Genomic DNA, 17,039 nt, shown 5'->3' with positions numbered 1-17,039 from the left:
TAGTTAGGACTAGAGTGTTATAACTGCAAGCACATGAATGCAGTGACTATGTCATCAACCAATCTCCCATCTATCTACATAGACCTATGCCATGCATTTCAGTTTCAGATATAGAACATAAGGTGAAGCATTCTTGTGAAACCAAATCTCCTGTAACAAAAGAAATGCCTCAAAGTCTCTGCAGTTTCCCCTCTAGAACAAACCCACAAACCACCCTTAAATCAAAAGATTTTGCTTTCTCCCCAACACCAACCAACAAGAGCATGCATAAATCCACTACCCTTGACTCAAATGACACAAAAGATAAGGCTGAATTTCCCCCAGTAGAAATAGGAACCAGAGGCACAGTTGCATCACTCATAATGCAAGAAATTGAGTACTTCAGCAGAATTGGTTCCAATTCACAAAGGAACAAGTCCCAAATCACAGAGGTGAGTTCATCCATTAGTACAAGTTCTACAACCACAATTGTATCTAAAGTAGAAGAAAGTACAAAGAAAAAGCGAGGAAGTAGCAAGCTTTTACCAAGTATGTGTTCTATGGTGGATGTATCAGACAGTGGTAGGCCAAATGGGACCTCAGCCTTCAGTTACAGGAACCTGAAGTCTGACACAAAAAAATTTCAGGTCTAGATAATGCTCTCGGATAGCTTCGAAAAACCGAGCTTCTTAAGACGACTTGCCAAAGGTGTAGCCCAAGCCTTTTCTGCATTCCCACATTTTATGTCCACAATTTCAACAATGTTAGGTATCTTTTTATCATTTTTCTCCCTCACTGAAGTTCTGACCACTGAACATTTATCAGAACCTAGCATGGGTATTCTCTGTGTATTTCTGCCATTAGTTTTTGTTTTCTGGGGCATGACATTGCCAGGTCCTCTACGGTTTGTAATTTTACTGCTTCCACTGCTACCGGCTTCAACTGATGATTTTCTTTGTTGTAGTCTTTTTTGGGTTGTACTACCACAGGGAACAGAAACAGGAAGTGTTTGAGTTTTACTTCTTGCTGAAGATACCTGCTTCTTTGATGCAGAAGAGATGTGATCCAATTCCCTTGTCATTAAGGAACTTATTGTTCCAGTGGTGCCTAGCTTGATGGATCCTCCTCCACCTTTTATACCTTTCAGACTCTGAGCCATGCTCCTATTAGTAACACCTTCAATTCAAGATCCAAATGTTCCAGTCTTTGAGATGAATGCTCCCAGCAGAATTATTCAATGATCTGTTACACTTATAAATTAGTGTCACCCTGTGATTTGAGATGTAAAGTCATAAATTTCTTACAAATTATTTAGTTTGGTTTGTCTTTCATGTATTAAGATTATGTTTGGATAAATTTCTCAATAAATACTTATAGGAAAATAAAATATGAAAGTAAATGAATTGAAGTTCTTTCTTACAATAAAATCATCTTATACACTTTAACTTTCCGAGAAATTATATGAAAAAGCTTCTATAAAAGTTAAAGTGCAGAAATTAATTTTAATTTATGAAAGAAGTTCAGTCTATTTTACCTTCTTATTTCCTTTTCCAATAAGTACTTGCAGATAAATTTATCCAAACAAAGCCTAACTATAGAAATAAAGAGATATGCGTCATAATTTTCAAGAGAAAGAGGGATGGGATGGAGAGTTACTAGATTCACCAACAAAAACTTAGTTCCAGCATCAAATCAACTACAGCAGAGCAACAATTCTGAAATAATTTAAAAACATTATAGACTGTGCATCACGATTTCAAAACAAAACAGGTATTCATACACTGCAATGTACTCTCTCTCTGTATGCCATGAGACAACAACAACCACACTTCATAACTTCAGGATTAAAATGCCAACTCAACTATAATAATCTATCATGGAAACAAGGGGAGAGAAAAAGAATTAACCCACATAGCAAAAGTTCACTACCAAATCACAATGGTTGGGATGAAGCAGAATCAAATCTAAAACACTACCCACATTAATAGAACCAGAGAAGGATAAAAGGAATCCAAAAGACAAGCTAAATCAAACGCAAGAATCATCAAATTTGACAAACTTAAATATAAGCATACATACACAAACAGAAAACCAATGATTTCGTTTGAACAAAAAGTCATTAACTTCAAATTCAATCAAATTGCCTCACTTCAAAGTGTGGCAATCTAATTCTAACAAGTAACACTGCAGAAGAAAGAAGCAACATTTTAGATCCACAAAGAGAGGTAAGATCAAATAAAGGAAAAACAAAGTTGGGTATCGTACACACAGCAAGCTTATGGCTCCACACGTATGAAAATTGCAGATTTGAAACAGACCCAACAGAGGTAGGGAACTTTTTTGCGAACTTTTTGAGCTAAAATTCAGAGAAAGTGAAAGTTCGGAGGCAACGAGTTTGAGAAACTGCCTCTGTTCTAGAAAAAATCATCATATCATATCTAATCCAACCAACTTTGAGGCACAGCCTCTGTGTCTTATTTTGTAGCGTGTGCATCCAATGCTGTGTTGATTTGACTCACAAACATCATCGTCTTGGAAAAGTTAACTTTCCCACCAAATATTCACTACTCATTATGGAGAAATTAAATCATAATCATCAACATAAAATACTGGATGGAAATTCCAAATGGAATGCCACTCTCTAGCACTATCTTTCTTTTATTACTTGATTTAATAGACAAACAGCTAAAATAATTTGTTACAATAAGTTAGTAAATGTAGATGGATGCATTAATGCCATCATATTTTTTTTTTCTTAACCCTTCATTTATCAAGGGAAAAGAGACTTTACTAATACAAAAATTATATTCAAATGATTTAATCTTAATCTCAATACATTAATTTTATTCAAATGATTTAATTTTAACTTCAATATATTAATTATTTGTGTTCAATTATTTAATTATTTTATATGATTACAATGTATAATTAAAATAAGAGAAAGAAAATTAAAAGCTAAAATAAGTTAAGTTTTTTTTTATAAGTTAAAATCAAATCATGCAATTTAATTTGTATAGAAAAAGAATTCATCTAAAAGTTGTCATATATAGATTGATCATAATTTATAACTTTACTAATTAATTGGTTACTAAAAAAATTATCCAAAACCTAACTTTGAGATCCCAAGAGAAAAGGGCAAAAAGTCAGAAATTGGGGCTGATGAGTCCACAGTTGAGCAGAACAAGAATCACGTGGCACAAACCGGCCAAGGCGACAGATCCAACTTATTACTTACCTGCCTTCCTCCTAAAGTACACGCTCCACTCTATTGTAGTACTACAATGTTATTCACATATTCATAATTTTAGATTAATAAAAATTTATAAATATAAATTACGTGATAGTAATTTTTAATTTATCAGAAGATTTTACAAAACAATTATTTATTAAAAGAATATTCGATAGGGTAACTTATTATTCTTCTAATGGTAACATAAAACAAAATAAACATTTCAACACACTTTGTGTTTTTTTTCTTCATAATTGAAGTATATAATAAAAGTTTATCACAAATAATAAATCAATAAGATATTTTAACATACCACACTATGACTCTCGAGAATAATGTTTATGATAAAAATGTATTCATTTTATTATTATTAATGCTAATTACTAGCTACATATTTTCCCATATTCTTTTTCTTAATGCTATCTCTTTTTTTATATTCTTTTCTAAAATGTTTTTATTATTAATTAAAATTTATTAGAAATTATAAAATTGCTTGGGTCTTACCCTTTGTTTAATATGTGCACTCAAAATTTTGTAATTCTCGATAAATTTTGACCAATAAAAAAAAAGAATGTGTTAGAATCTATGAGTTGCTCCTCTTTATTTTAAGAAAATTGATTTCTATAATAATACTCATTATTTTAGTTTACTTTACAACTAAATCACTAAAAGGATTTTATTACTGTAATAACAACTTAATAATTACTTTTTGTTTTGTTTTTCACATATATCCTCTTTTGGTGACAATTTGTTCAATGTACAATTTCATAGTGGCACCTCTTCCAATAAGAATTCAAATATTAATTCATCATATTGTGAGATTAGAAGCTTATGCTAAACCCAACTTTCGTCCGGAATCACATCTAATAATATGCAAAAAAATCATTGGATGTTAACAATAAAAAAATGAAGAAAAAAAAGGAATGGAAAGAAAGTATTTTTCGTGTTTAATTTGTACATAAATAAGGAAGAAAGATAAGGTTTTGGTGAATTTGATTATTTCGAATTTTGAAAGAATGGGAATGTGTAAATTTGAGTTAAAAGGAAAAAAAAATATCCTTGAATTGTAAAATATTGCTAGTTTTGTTTTTTTATTTATTTAAGTGATAATTTTTTTAGGTTATTTTTATTCTTTTAATTTATGTTGTACCTTGACTAGTTATTTTGGTATTATTGGAAGCATATTTATGTCATTATTTTTTATTACGGTTTATTTCCGTTTAAAGGTATTTATATTATTTTATAATATATCTTTGTTTCTCATTTTCTACTCAATTAAATTAGAGAAGAGAAACTTATTTTCCTTTCACTTTATATTCTACCAAATAACTAAAAAATCATTTTTTTTCCTTTCTTTCCACTTATGAAACCAAACATAGTATATTTTCTATTCACTACACCATTCAAGGTCCAAACCCTACCCCATGCCCCATACAACAAGCGCATGGCTCTGAAGTCCGTACGTTTGGAAATTGCTGCTTGGAAACAGACCCAAAACAATACTTCGCACTCAAATTAACCGAAACCGAAACTTCTATTTGGATTTTTGGATAAAGGAAATGTATGCAGCGACAAAACTTTTTATATAAAAATTATATTAACTCTTATATTTTATCATATAAATTATGTGAGTTTTTTTTTTAAATTATATAATGTCAGTAATTATGACTTTAAAAAATTTCATTTATATATAATTATGCAGTTGAAATTTACTTTTGAACTCTCCACAAAATTCCTCTCGCAATAAAAATATTTAATACAATGTGTCATAAGGTCTTCAAGAACGTCATATCCAACCAGCATTTTTGACAGACTCTCTGCGTCTCATTATGGAGTGCACATCCACTGCTTTGATTTGATTCACATCATTGTGGTAGGTGTGCCAAAATTAGTTTTCCCCACCAAAAATATTCATAATTCAGTACGAAGAAAACAATTTTAATCGAGAATATAAAAATAGTGGGTGGAAACTGGAATGCCTTTAACTAGCATTAACTTTCTTAATTCAATGGTATTTATTATTAAAAAAATATTTAAATTCAAGAAAAGTGAACGTTTGTGAAAAATAAAAATGAATTATGTTTAATAATAGAACCCACTTACGATATGTAAAATGTAAATAAAAAAAAATACTGGAATGGGAAGTGAAAGTTTACTCTTTCACAAAAATAGAGCTGAAATAGAAACTTATGTTCTGAAGAGAACAATTATGCAGTTTGCACTAAATAGATTTTACACGTGATGATCAAATGACACACTTTTCATCAAAGAATAATAAGGTAATTAGCTCCTGCCAGGCATGCATAACGGTTAAAGTAGGTCCATGGTCCATTCTTGTATGCCATTTTTGCTCTCGTTCATAAGATTCATAAATTCATTTGTACAGGATATCATAAATTCATACTTCTGCTTGATATTACTGAAAGTTGTCAACCTAAATTGTCACTGGCTATATTGATCATTTGTGCATGCAAAGTGCTATTTGAGCGTCCAATTATCATTGCATGATGTTTCTACAAAGAAGTATATGTTTGCAACAGATCAACAGAAATGCAGATAGATTCTTTTTATAATAATTTATATACAATATTGATATAGTTTGCATCAACAAAAAACAACAAACCGGCACATGATGCAAGGCATGAAAAACCGGTATACATTCAAAATATAGAAGCAAAAAAAAAAAAAAAAACTGCTAACTAGACAAGTAAAACGCCGAGGCCAGTGGTTTTGGCCTTTTTCTTCCTTCAAAGCAAAACGTGTTATGCTTTGATATATTATCAAAACATAACACTGGAAAATTTCCTAGGATGTCAAAAACCTCTATAGAAATCAACCTCAGATAATGATATTTAAGGCATATCAATTCTGCCTTGAAAATAGAGGCACCAGAGTAGCAGTATCTTTTTTATTGCAATTACCAAAGGAACCATGCAGCCAAAGATATCTGAATGAGAAAAAATCTCCAAACAGTTGTCATGGCTTTTCATGCTGTATAAGGGACTACCACTATTTCCCAGAGTACCAGTTTTGAGCACACTTGGCATCAACAGAGAGGTCAACTTTAAGAATATTCTTGCCGTTAAAGGGTTTGGACATGCACTCAATAACTATGGACTTCGCAACCTCAGCCGATTCCGTTGGTCCTTCCAATATGACTTCATCATGAACCTGCTTTGACATATCCAAGAATCTTAATGAAAAAGTAGCAAGATTGGAATAGATATCTGAACACATTCAGATTTGAAATAACCTCAATATCAGAACATACTGATTAAAAATAATGGTTGATAGAAATTGTAACTATATGGTTACTAATATCGTTTAATTGCTTTTAGATTAAGGAAAGTGCCTCAAGTTGGCAAAATGAACTCTATTTGTGTGGTGGAATAATTCACCAATGGAACAAGTTGTAATGTAACTGCAATTACATTGGTTGATAACAAGAACTACTACCAAGATAATGCCATTAATAATCAACAGGAAAAGAAGAGAAAAAAAAAGGACGGACTACATAGGTATCACTTAATTTCTCCAATGATCCATAGAAAATGTTTTGAGAAGACGGATGCATAAATTATTGATTACATAGTAAGCTTATAGAATATATGAGTCAGCCAAGCTCTTGTTTGCGTATTACTTAATGCTTATTCCCCTAATCCCCCTCCCAACTCAGGGAGGAAGAATGGATAGAATTGATTGTTGATTCAAGATTCTAGAATAATGGCAAGTGAAATAAGGTGTAATTTGCACATACACTACAATAAATGCGAGCAAGAATTTTTTTTTTAAAAAAAGGAAATATAGGGGGCACTAAATTACCTGTAGAAGTAACTTCCACCCAAGCTCCTTCAACCGTTTATTCTTGGAAATTTGCAACATAGCACACATGGCAACATCAGCTGCACTACCCTGTTGAATTCTACAAATCAGAAACCCAAAAAGCAAGGTATGCATGTGGGAATGGGCCACATGGTAATAGCATCTACAGCACGATAGGGATTTAAATGACAAAGTAATGTATTTATTTTAAGAAATCATGTAACAAGGGCCTATTTACAAATTCACAATCTCCCCATTCGCAAGTAGCATGATGCATGAACAGCAATGAATAGTTTCTACTAAATGTAATTTTTGTCGATCTAACAATTGAAGCATAATTAGTTATAAATAATGATGGTGTAAAAGCTCATTTTAGATAAATTAGACATTGTCAGTATATTTAATTAAATAGTAAATAATTTCTTATATTTTCAGTAATAATATATTTATATTTATCTTTACATTTACAAACTAATGGAATATATTTACAAATTCTATGAGCATTGTAATAAACCAACAATCCCAAAAGCTACAAGTTGTTAGGTAAAGACACATTTTTAGGACTATATAAATGGACTCATCTTTACTTATTATCAATGAATGAAATCTGAATTTTATGTTTATCTTCTTTATAGCTTTTATTTGTAGCTTTAATGGTGTTTTCTTAGGAGTAGTGGTAGAGTAGAATTAGCACTCTATCAAATGGTGCTTTCATCAGCTTACTCCCCTCCCAAATCCACCACAACCACCATGGAAGACAACCTTCAAGGTATTTTCCAGAAATTAGATGCCTTCCAGAACCAACTCAACCACTATGAAGAAAATAAAAAATCTCACCACACTACCCTTTTAAGGTCCACAGATTCCTTTCATGACACTTTCACCTCCACCGTGCTAGTATGATGAAGCAACTCTCTGCTCTCAATCTTCAACATCAGACACCACAACTGCCACCACAATCGCCGCCACTGTCACCACTGTCACAACCACTGCCGCAACAGTCGCCACCGTTTCCGCCACAACAAAGTTTCTCCTCTCCGTACCCTTGCTTTAACAATACTTCCCATACAACTGTTCCACTCAAGAACATTTTCCCCAACCCCAATCCATCTCTGTATCACCTTACCCACTTGCTGGTGTTGCAACAAAATCTATTTTCCCCACATCAACCTTTTCAATTTTTGCAACCCCAATCCACCACCCACAATCCCCTTACTTCACCGTTCACTCCAAATCCACATTCACAATACACCACCAAAAAGCAACCAATGTTTTGCGCTTGGGAAATTTCCCCGCCGCACCCATATCACCCGTCCAATCTCATTGCAATTGAACCTAACCTCCTTCCCCAATCACACCTGTCCATCATATAAGAAAATAAGACATCTAGATCACCATGTGTCCTTTCACCCATGTGCACTCCCACATCACAGCTGGCTCCCACTCTCTCATTAGCATCACCAGCCCTTAGATCTCCAATGATCCAATTACCACACATCTAAGCCGTTAAAATCCCACCCCAACCATGCCACGTACATCTTCTCTAAACCATCTCCACTTACCAATTTTTTTCAAAATCCTAACAACCATCAACACCGTCCACGTGTCTCCCTTATCCCACATAGTGCACTTTCTCATAAAGTTATATTTCCCTTCCAACCATTGGATCCAAACAAGTCTCATAAGCCTTTCCTTTTTTCACGTACTGCCACCAATTTCCAAAACCCATCCACAATTATTTTCTTGCCCCCAAAAGCAACATACTCATCATTTGCAACAAGCTGTTGCTGTCAATTTCAATTGTTTTCAAACCTTGAGGACAAGGTTGAATGTGAACCAGTGGGTAATGATAGGATGGGCTCTAGGCCCAAAATTAAATGGTCCAGGGATTATATAGGATGGAGTTAAATATGTATTTTATAATTATAGTTTTTATTTTTATGTGTTAGAAAAATATGATGTTGACACTTGGATAATTATTATCCTTGATTGACATTTTTAGGACTATATAAATGTACTCATCTTTACTTATTATTATCAATGAATGAAATCTGAATTTTATGTTCATCTTCTTTACAGCTTTTATTTGTAGCTTTAATGGTGTTTTCTTAGGAGTAGTGGTAGAGTAGAATTAGCACCCTTTCAAATATATGTAAAGGAAAAATAATTTCACCCAATAATGGATTTCAAAAAAGGAGATTCCTGATAGGGAACAGTACTAACTAGACTAATACAAGATGACACTATTGTAAGGTTAATACAATCAAACTCTATTCTTATTCACAGCTCTATCTGGACTATCATTTCAATATAAACTTTGGAATATGATATTTTACAAGTGGACTCTCAAAATGTGATCTCATCATTCATTGTTCTTAAAAGGGAAAAGTTCCAAACTAGAAAAGAATCACAAGATAAATAATTCAGTACATATTTTATTTACTATAGAGTGTAAAGACAGTTAGATAGATGAGTGAGGGAGACACAGTATTGATTTGTTTATTAGAAAGAGCTAAGGACCTGCACTGGAGTATTAATAGCAGCTCGCTCAATGTGACCTTTCTGATAGGTGTTAGCTTGGGCCATCAAAGGGAACCGTCGAGCTCGCCCTAGCAATGTGTAAACACAATGTAACACGCGAGCTTCCTTTTTACGCTCCTCTTGCCATTGCAAAACCTCTTTTCTATCATTGTACCAAAGGTCAACTGTTTTCTTAGCTTCTTTCACAGAAACCTGAGTGAACAATCAAATAATAAATCAAGGGCACTTGTCACCATTGTAAATCCCTCATAATAAGTAACATTTCAGGGTACCTTCCAATCCTTGGAAAGCCCCACAGGAGTCTTCCCATATGCAATTGAGAAGTTAAGCATTTTAGCTTTTCTTCTTTCAGAAGCAAAGGCATCCTGACATGGAAGGGAAACAAAAATCAAAACATGATCAATCATGAAATAGATGGTTATAAGTTATAACAGTAAACTGCTAAAACAGCTTTTTGATATCTTGAGGGAAGGGCATCAAACAACATTAAACTGCTAAAAAAGCTTATTAATGCCTGGTGTATTCTGATTTACTTTTATTAATATACATAAACATTATTAAACACATTATATATAAAAAAACTCAGTGAATTTTTCTACTACCACAGCAACTATGTTTTCCCCCTAAACAGTGTTCTAATGAGCAGTAGCTGTCCTTTATTTCTATTGGAAAGTTCACAAGTTATTAGTATTTGTTCTGATTTTTAATAAAGTATATTTATCGCATTTGCAGTTGATGGATCTGGGTCCAATCAGAACAAGGATTAGTCCTCCCTCATGCACCTGCCAGCACTCTGGTGGTCACTATATTTGACGTCATCAGCTACAAGAAATACCAAACTAAAGACAAAGCCACTACTTCCACATCTCAATGCAATGGTACTTGCAACTATCAGCATACAGTTACCTTCAAAAGAGGAACTGGGGGTTTATCTTCACCAGGCTGAGGATGCCACTCAAGAAGCACTTCCTTTTTTTCAACTGCTTCACGAATATGTGGGTACATATTCATTGCAGTCCTTGAATGGAAATCTCCACCAGCTTCAAAAGCTTCCAACATGCTCTTACAGTCTGCAAGGTGTGCCAGAATCCTAAGTTCCAGCTGTAACAATAAACAAGGCAGTTAACAGAATGAAATTTCTTGAAAATAGTTCAGTTAGATAGACAATATAGACTGTTAACCTGTCCATAATCAGCAACTATAAGAGAATTCCTGGGTGCAGCAATGAATGCTTGACGGATTTTGTATCGATCCTTTTCTAGAGCAGGTTGATTCTAATTCATGAAGCGTAAGTGTCAGGTTCTATATTGTTTTGAAAGTCTGATTAATCTAGTGGATGTAATACCCGCATGTCAATGTCAAAATACAAATTGAAAATGAATGAGATGCATTGCGCAGTCCAAAATTAGGACCCAAATCATTGTAATAAAGTAACAGAAAAGGCATCAAGACCAAGTAGACATCAAATGATTACATGAATGTGTATCGCAATTAGCAAGGCTGGGATTAGTACAAAAACACTAATTTTAATCAGATATTTTTAACTAAAGGAATAAATGAATACAAAAGAATGTACATTTGAGCAGAGATGTCAAGAACTGACTCTTGACCTTGAGATATTTGATAGATGACGGCCTAAAAAGGGTTTTATATTTTTAACATGCTACCTCACACAAGAATAATTCAGGTTTGCAACACAAATAATCCACAGACCTATTTCACCTTCAGCTGAATTTTTTTTTGTTCAACCTTACTGCCAAAATTTAGTTAAGAAAAACAGCAGCAAAAAGATAGAGTGGAGGTTCAAAATGGACTTATATGTCTAATAGGAAGAAACCCTACTAAAAGGAGAAACTACATTTTAGATTAAAAGACAAAATGATAAAGCCTTCTACTAAGAGTCTAGCATCAAGGAAACTGTATGACACCAATTAATGAACATACCAGCACACAGATGAAGGTTAATGGTCAAATCTCAAATGTATAGCACTTAAAAAAATTTGAAGTTCACAACGACTACTATCAAAATGAAAATTCCTAATCAAAATCATTAGAGAATTCTGATTAATCTAATTAGAATAACCTGCAGATTTGGCCTTCTTGCTGACAAGCGTCCTGTCTCTGTGTTGATATTTAAGGAACAATGAACACGGAGATCTTTTCCTGATATATTATGTCCCTGACAAAGAGAAACTGCAGCTATTATAGAGCACATATAAAGAGCTTCAGTGTAAGAATACAAATGTTTACTAAAAGTTCTAAAATGTAAGTGGTGGCACAATAAGCATTCAAAAAATTAGCTTAAACTCAAATAAGGAAATAATTTCCCTAGCCATAGCTAAGCAGTGGGAGAACTTAGTATTGACCATCTCCAATGAGTATTTTAAAAGCTCAAGGTACTGTGGTACTTGTGAGTTTGGTGCACAGGTGAGTTGTCAAGCATCTCATTGACTGATGTTTATAAAATAATTATAATTGTCTAAAAATATCCTTTCTAGGGAAAAAATAGAAAATATCATCAATTTATTATGGACAATATGAATTGTATGGAAGTTTGTATACTAGCTTCAAAATAAAAGAAATTCCAAGCAAGCTCAAGAAAGTTCATATTGCAAACCAAACAACAACAAAATACCTGCAGGGGAAGGATGAAGTTGGAGATCAAAGAGTTGATTGAACAGACTTGACATAAAGCAGCAATTGCATGGCAAGCTTCTCTCCCTTCTTCCTCTGTTGGAAAAGCTGCATAGGCTGTCCCATATGCAGATTTATCAATTTTTACCGGTGCAACTTGACTTTGAGAAGGATTTTCATCTTCATCATCGAGATCCAAGTTACAATCCTCATCAAAAAAGTCATAATCAGCGGAAATACTTCCAGCCAGGGCCTTTAAAGCATCACCACTAACTGACGGCCAACCAGTTGCTGTGTACATCTCAGTCTCCAGATTATAACCTAAGCTCGTCAACTTTATATCACAAAATCTTTTTGGAGCCTTCTTGCCTTCTTCAATCACATTATTAACATTGGGAATTTTGAATATTCGTTCAGTTGGAAGCGTTTGATTGGAGTCCTTTCTGTAATGAAGCATGTGACAAGTGAAAATGAAAATTTTACTTCCATCTATATCCTTCAGCTACTTTGTTGTAAACAGAAAAGTTCATAAATATCAAGGTAGGTACCAGTAGTAGTACCATCATTCATGAATAGTGAATACATTAAACTTATGAATATCATAAATATTTCAGGCTTTGACTAGGAAATCAATAATTTAAGATTGAAATAAATGCTACAGGTAAGATTTAAAAAATGTGCACCTGTTCACAATGCCACCAAAAAGCAGCTGGCGCAACTGCGAATCACTTCCCACATTCATATACTGGGCATCAGGACAATACCTAGTGGCCCATTTACGGAATCTATTAACAGCTACCTCTTGCTCTGCTTTGGCCACCTTTTCTATGCTTTCAAGATAAGCCCGGTCAACTAGCATTCCCTCAGATTCCATCATGACTAGAAGCTCACCAAATGGACGCCAATATTCATTGTAGAAATCATACATGGTTTTCCCATAAACTGGCACACCATCAAATTTCCAGGGCATGTCTGAAAGATGGCTCTTTAGGCTCTCATACAGCTTCAAAGTGCTGCTAGCATCTAAGGCAGAATAACATATCCAAGGTATACGCTCATCTCTCTGTAGCTCTTCAACAGGAGCAATGATACTTGTTTTACCCTCAGATCCATCCTTTTTCAATTTTTTCTTACTAAATATAGTTTTCATTGACACCTTACCAATCAAGTCCTTTTCATGGTTCAGCTGAGCCCTAGACATGACCCTTCTGTCACCTGTAAGTCCTTCAAGAGAATAACCCCCATCCAAATGTCTTGAAGAATCCCATAATCGTGCCATGTGCATTGTATCAGCATGAAATCCCGAAACTTTGAATCCATAATTCTCTATAACATGACAGTCAAAGCTATAATTATGCCAGACCTACAGAATGCACCAGTGATTCGGTTATTTCAAATATGGTTTGTAATCTCTGGTCACAGCATAGACAAACCCAGGAATTTAATGCCAATATGATTTTATAAAAGATAGATTTAATTTTCCATTACTACAAGATAAGAATATCTAACAACTACACAAATAAAATAAAATAGAATAACAAATCATGCTAGTTCACTTCTATCATATGATGAAAACTTCTCTGTTCTATACAATAAAGCCATGCACCAACTATCCAAAATCAGGTACACATTAACTTAACATTAGGAATGCAAGTTGCAACCTATTCTTAGCATATTATTGAAAAATTGAATATACCACTGAACATGCAGTAAAAATCAATATGGCTCTCTGTATAATACGACACTAAACTTTTACATTACCTGAGGTTAATTTCAGAACAGATTGTAGCTGATTGTCATATATCTTAACTAGTAAGGCATCTTTCATACAGTAGCAAGCATAGAATTAAGATTTGAGGAGTGTTGCATGTTGAGGAGAGTAATAGGATTAAGAACATAGAAGGGATAGAAGAAGAAAAGTATACCTTCTTGATGGAAGAATCGCTAAAAAATTCAGCAAATTTTTCTAAAATCTCTTTGCCTCCACCATCAAGAACATCTACCCAGATACAGGACTTTCCACCTCCAAAATCAGCTTCAGGACCACAATAAATGCTGAAGCATGTTATCTCCCCATGATCTACAGGAGTTTCTTGTTTGACATCTATCTTGGCTACCTTTGAAGACAATAAAATCAGCAGATAATATGTCTTACACAAATAAAAATTAGTTGAATTCATGTCCAAAGTACACAAACAGACACAGGTGCACAGAAGCAACAGAGGAGATAATCTAGCTATATAGACTCTTGTGATATGGAGTAACCATAATACAAGTAAATACAGTAAAAATAATTATACCTCAGTATCACATGCATAAATAAGATGCCGGTACTTTGTTGTAAGCATCTTAGCAACTTCCTCTGCAAGATGAATATTATCAACAACCAGAATATCATCATAGATACTACAAAGCCTATCCCGGAGCTTTGATTGGTCAGTACCACGTGCCTGTTTAGTAAGTGTTACATTAGTTGAATCCTTTGCAGTTCCATCCAAACCATGATCACCATTGACTACTGGGACTTTCTCTTTACCAATCCCCAGTGAAGATCCGTTATGCTGGTGAATCACCCTTTCAGAATCCATTAACACCTTTGAATTGTTTAATACAGAATAGTTAACAGAAGATGGGACATGTGCACCAGGATCCTGCAGTACAATATTGCTATCCCCGTTCTTGGGAACAGCCTGGTTCTGATCAATGGAAGCAACTCCATTAGATGCACAAAAACTGCCATTTTCACTCTCAAATTTATTTGAGCCATTCATTTCCTTTTTATTTTCAGTTAACTTATCTTTTGCTATAGTCCAGCCTCTATAATCACCACCAGACAATTTTTTTCCTGAAGTGGTTGTGGAAAATTCATTGTTGCAAGAAGCCATGCCCATTGTCCTAACTTGGGTTTCACATGAATGCAAAGAGTTCAGCTCTTCCTCCTCTGTCATTTCCTCCAACGTGCTAGTTGATGCATTTGAAATTTTCATAGATGAAATGCAAACTGGACTCTTGCACAAAAAATTACCCTTATACCTCACACCATTGTATTTATTTAACCCCGCAGATGTCCCCTTTAGACAGCATGAGAAATCTGCTCTAGATAGTACATAATTTCTAAGCACAGTACTATTTCGGAGCGAAATGTGGAATGACTGCATTTTTCTTCTGCAATTCACATCATGCAACAAAAATAAAGGTTCCAATCAATGAAATGTAGCCATCCACTAGCTAAGAAAAAGCTTCATCTGTAGGCACGTGTGGTACAAAAAGAAAATATATCTCTTCATCACTCTATTCCCACATTTACTAACAAAAGTTAATCCCCGGGTAGCATCCCTGATATTAACCTATTTCAGATTTTATCATCAACAAATTGTCGCAGCAGTTACAATACAAGTAAAATTTGAAAATTCACACTTGACTTAATGTTAATACCAGTCTCAATCTTTCAAACCAGTGAAGAACAACAAGGCACACTGACCCATTGAAGTAAAGACTAAAAAATCAACAATCAGCATATTTTACTGTGTAACATAAAATCATTAATTTCTTAAGCTAAAACCAGAATACCCAGTTGGAAAAAATGCAAAATTTCAAGACATTAAAGAGATGGGCAAGGTCAGAAGCAACAAAAGACATGAACTTTGAAGTGAGGTAAAGAGAAAGGAAAAAGGGTAAACCGTTGCAGAGGCTGAGAAGGTAAAATGGAAGGAAGAGAGAAGGGACTTGAGAAGCGGCGGCGGCGGCATAAAGGGCAGTGTGGCCTTAAAGCAGAGACCTCCATTGAGGCAGAAATCACCTCCGAGTGCTCCTGCTCCCTCCACAGTTAAACAGATTAGGAGCCAGCTACTTAAATAAGGAGACAAAATATTTGAAAAACCTTGGCCATTAATATAAAATACTTTTAAAATAAAAATAAGGTGTTATAATATTTAATTGCCACGTAATCTTATGATCGGAAGGCTAGGATACCCTCTCGGTCGGCGGAGGCATAAATAGGAGTCTTCCGAGGGGTTTGGTGTGCTCTTGACTTAGAATTAGTAGTCTGAATTACATAATAAATTTAACTGTTTTATAGTTTGGTTTGTTTTTATTTTTAAAGTTTTAAAATTATACTAATAAATATTTAAAAAATTTATTATTAATTGAATAAAACTTGAATAATAATTAATTTAATAATATAAACGAACAATAAAAATTTCAATAATTAAACTTAAAGTAAAACAATAATTATTTTTAAGTTGAATAATAATTATTCAACTTAAAATATAAAAAATACATAATACTTATTTCCAAGTTTTAACAATTTTAACAACTGAACTTAAAAAAAAATAAAACAGCATTTATAATATTTGTTTTCAACCATAAAACTTAGATATTCAACAACAAAATATTAATTGTAACAATAAAAAAAATCATATAAAAACTTGAAAAGTAGATCTCCCACTGTCACAACATAATACAAAATTATCAATTGCCACGAGTTGAATTTTGTATAGAATGAAGCATCACCAATTACAATAAAATACAATTACTTGCATTTTAAAAAAATTAACATAGTTTAGAAATTATATATCAACCATATCAAGCCAAATATTAAAAAAATTTACTAGATCAGCTTGATTAAGTTTAATTTCATTTTCGTTTATTAAATCGAAAATCAAATTACACAATTTGAAACAAAAATCAAATCAAATCAACAATCATCTATTTTTCTACAATTATTTTTTTTTTTTATCGATTTTCGATTTTACTTTTAATTTTATTTGATTCTGAAGACCCCTATTAAATACATAGGATTATAAGCAATATAAAAGGTAAAGTACTTTTTTCC

General features: G+C 33.5%; 2 protein-coding genes across 4 annotated transcripts; both read right to left on the bottom strand.

Moving 5' to 3' along the window:
• Positions 1 to 111: 111 nt before the first annotated feature.
• Positions 112 to 2,620, bottom strand: LOC114383188. 3 transcript variants are annotated; one of them, XM_028342804.1, is made up of 3 exons: positions 2,245 to 2,620; positions 1,636 to 1,694; positions 112 to 1,221 (listed from the first exon to the last, which is right to left on the bottom strand). In XM_028342804.1, the coding sequence occupies exon 3, from the start codon at positions 1,136 to 1,138 to the stop codon at positions 629 to 631; it is 510 nt and encodes a 169-aa protein (XP_028198605.1). In that variant the 5' UTR covers positions 1,139 to 1,221; positions 1,636 to 1,694; positions 2,245 to 2,620; the 3' UTR covers positions 112 to 628. The 3 variants fall into 3 exon arrangements, with proteins under 3 accessions (XP_028198605.1, XP_028198606.1, XP_028198604.1); XM_028342805.1 differs by lacking the exon at positions 1,636 to 1,694 and having other exon boundaries at positions 2,249 to 2,603; XM_028342803.1 differs by lacking the exon at positions 1,636 to 1,694 and having other exon boundaries at positions 2,245 to 2,601.
• A 3,129-nt stretch (positions 2,621 to 5,749) lies between these two features.
• Positions 5,750 to 16,052, bottom strand: LOC114384794 (DNA polymerase I A, chloroplastic/mitochondrial-like). Its single transcript, XM_028344587.1, has 12 exons — positions 15,886 to 16,052; positions 14,506 to 15,370; positions 14,131 to 14,322; positions 12,889 to 13,568; positions 12,207 to 12,648; positions 11,655 to 11,750; positions 10,753 to 10,845; positions 10,478 to 10,672; positions 9,844 to 9,936; positions 9,551 to 9,763; positions 7,031 to 7,120; positions 5,750 to 6,379 (listed from the first exon to the last, which is right to left on the bottom strand). Exons 1-12 carry the CDS (start codon positions 15,987 to 15,989, stop codon positions 6,218 to 6,220), a joined length of 3,225 nt encoding a protein of 1,074 aa, XP_028200388.1. The 5' UTR covers positions 15,990 to 16,052; the 3' UTR covers positions 5,750 to 6,217.
• Between the last annotated feature and the right edge of the window lie 987 nt (positions 16,053 to 17,039).

Source organism: Glycine soja, chromosome 14 (genome assembly GCF_004193775.1).
Source record: "Glycine soja cultivar W05 chromosome 14, ASM419377v2, whole genome shotgun sequence".
Classification (NCBI taxonomy): domain Eukaryota; kingdom Viridiplantae; phylum Streptophyta; class Magnoliopsida; order Fabales; family Fabaceae; genus Glycine; species Glycine soja.
Note: the sequence above shows the minus strand (reverse complement) of the source record. Positions and strands in the feature narration are given on the sequence as shown.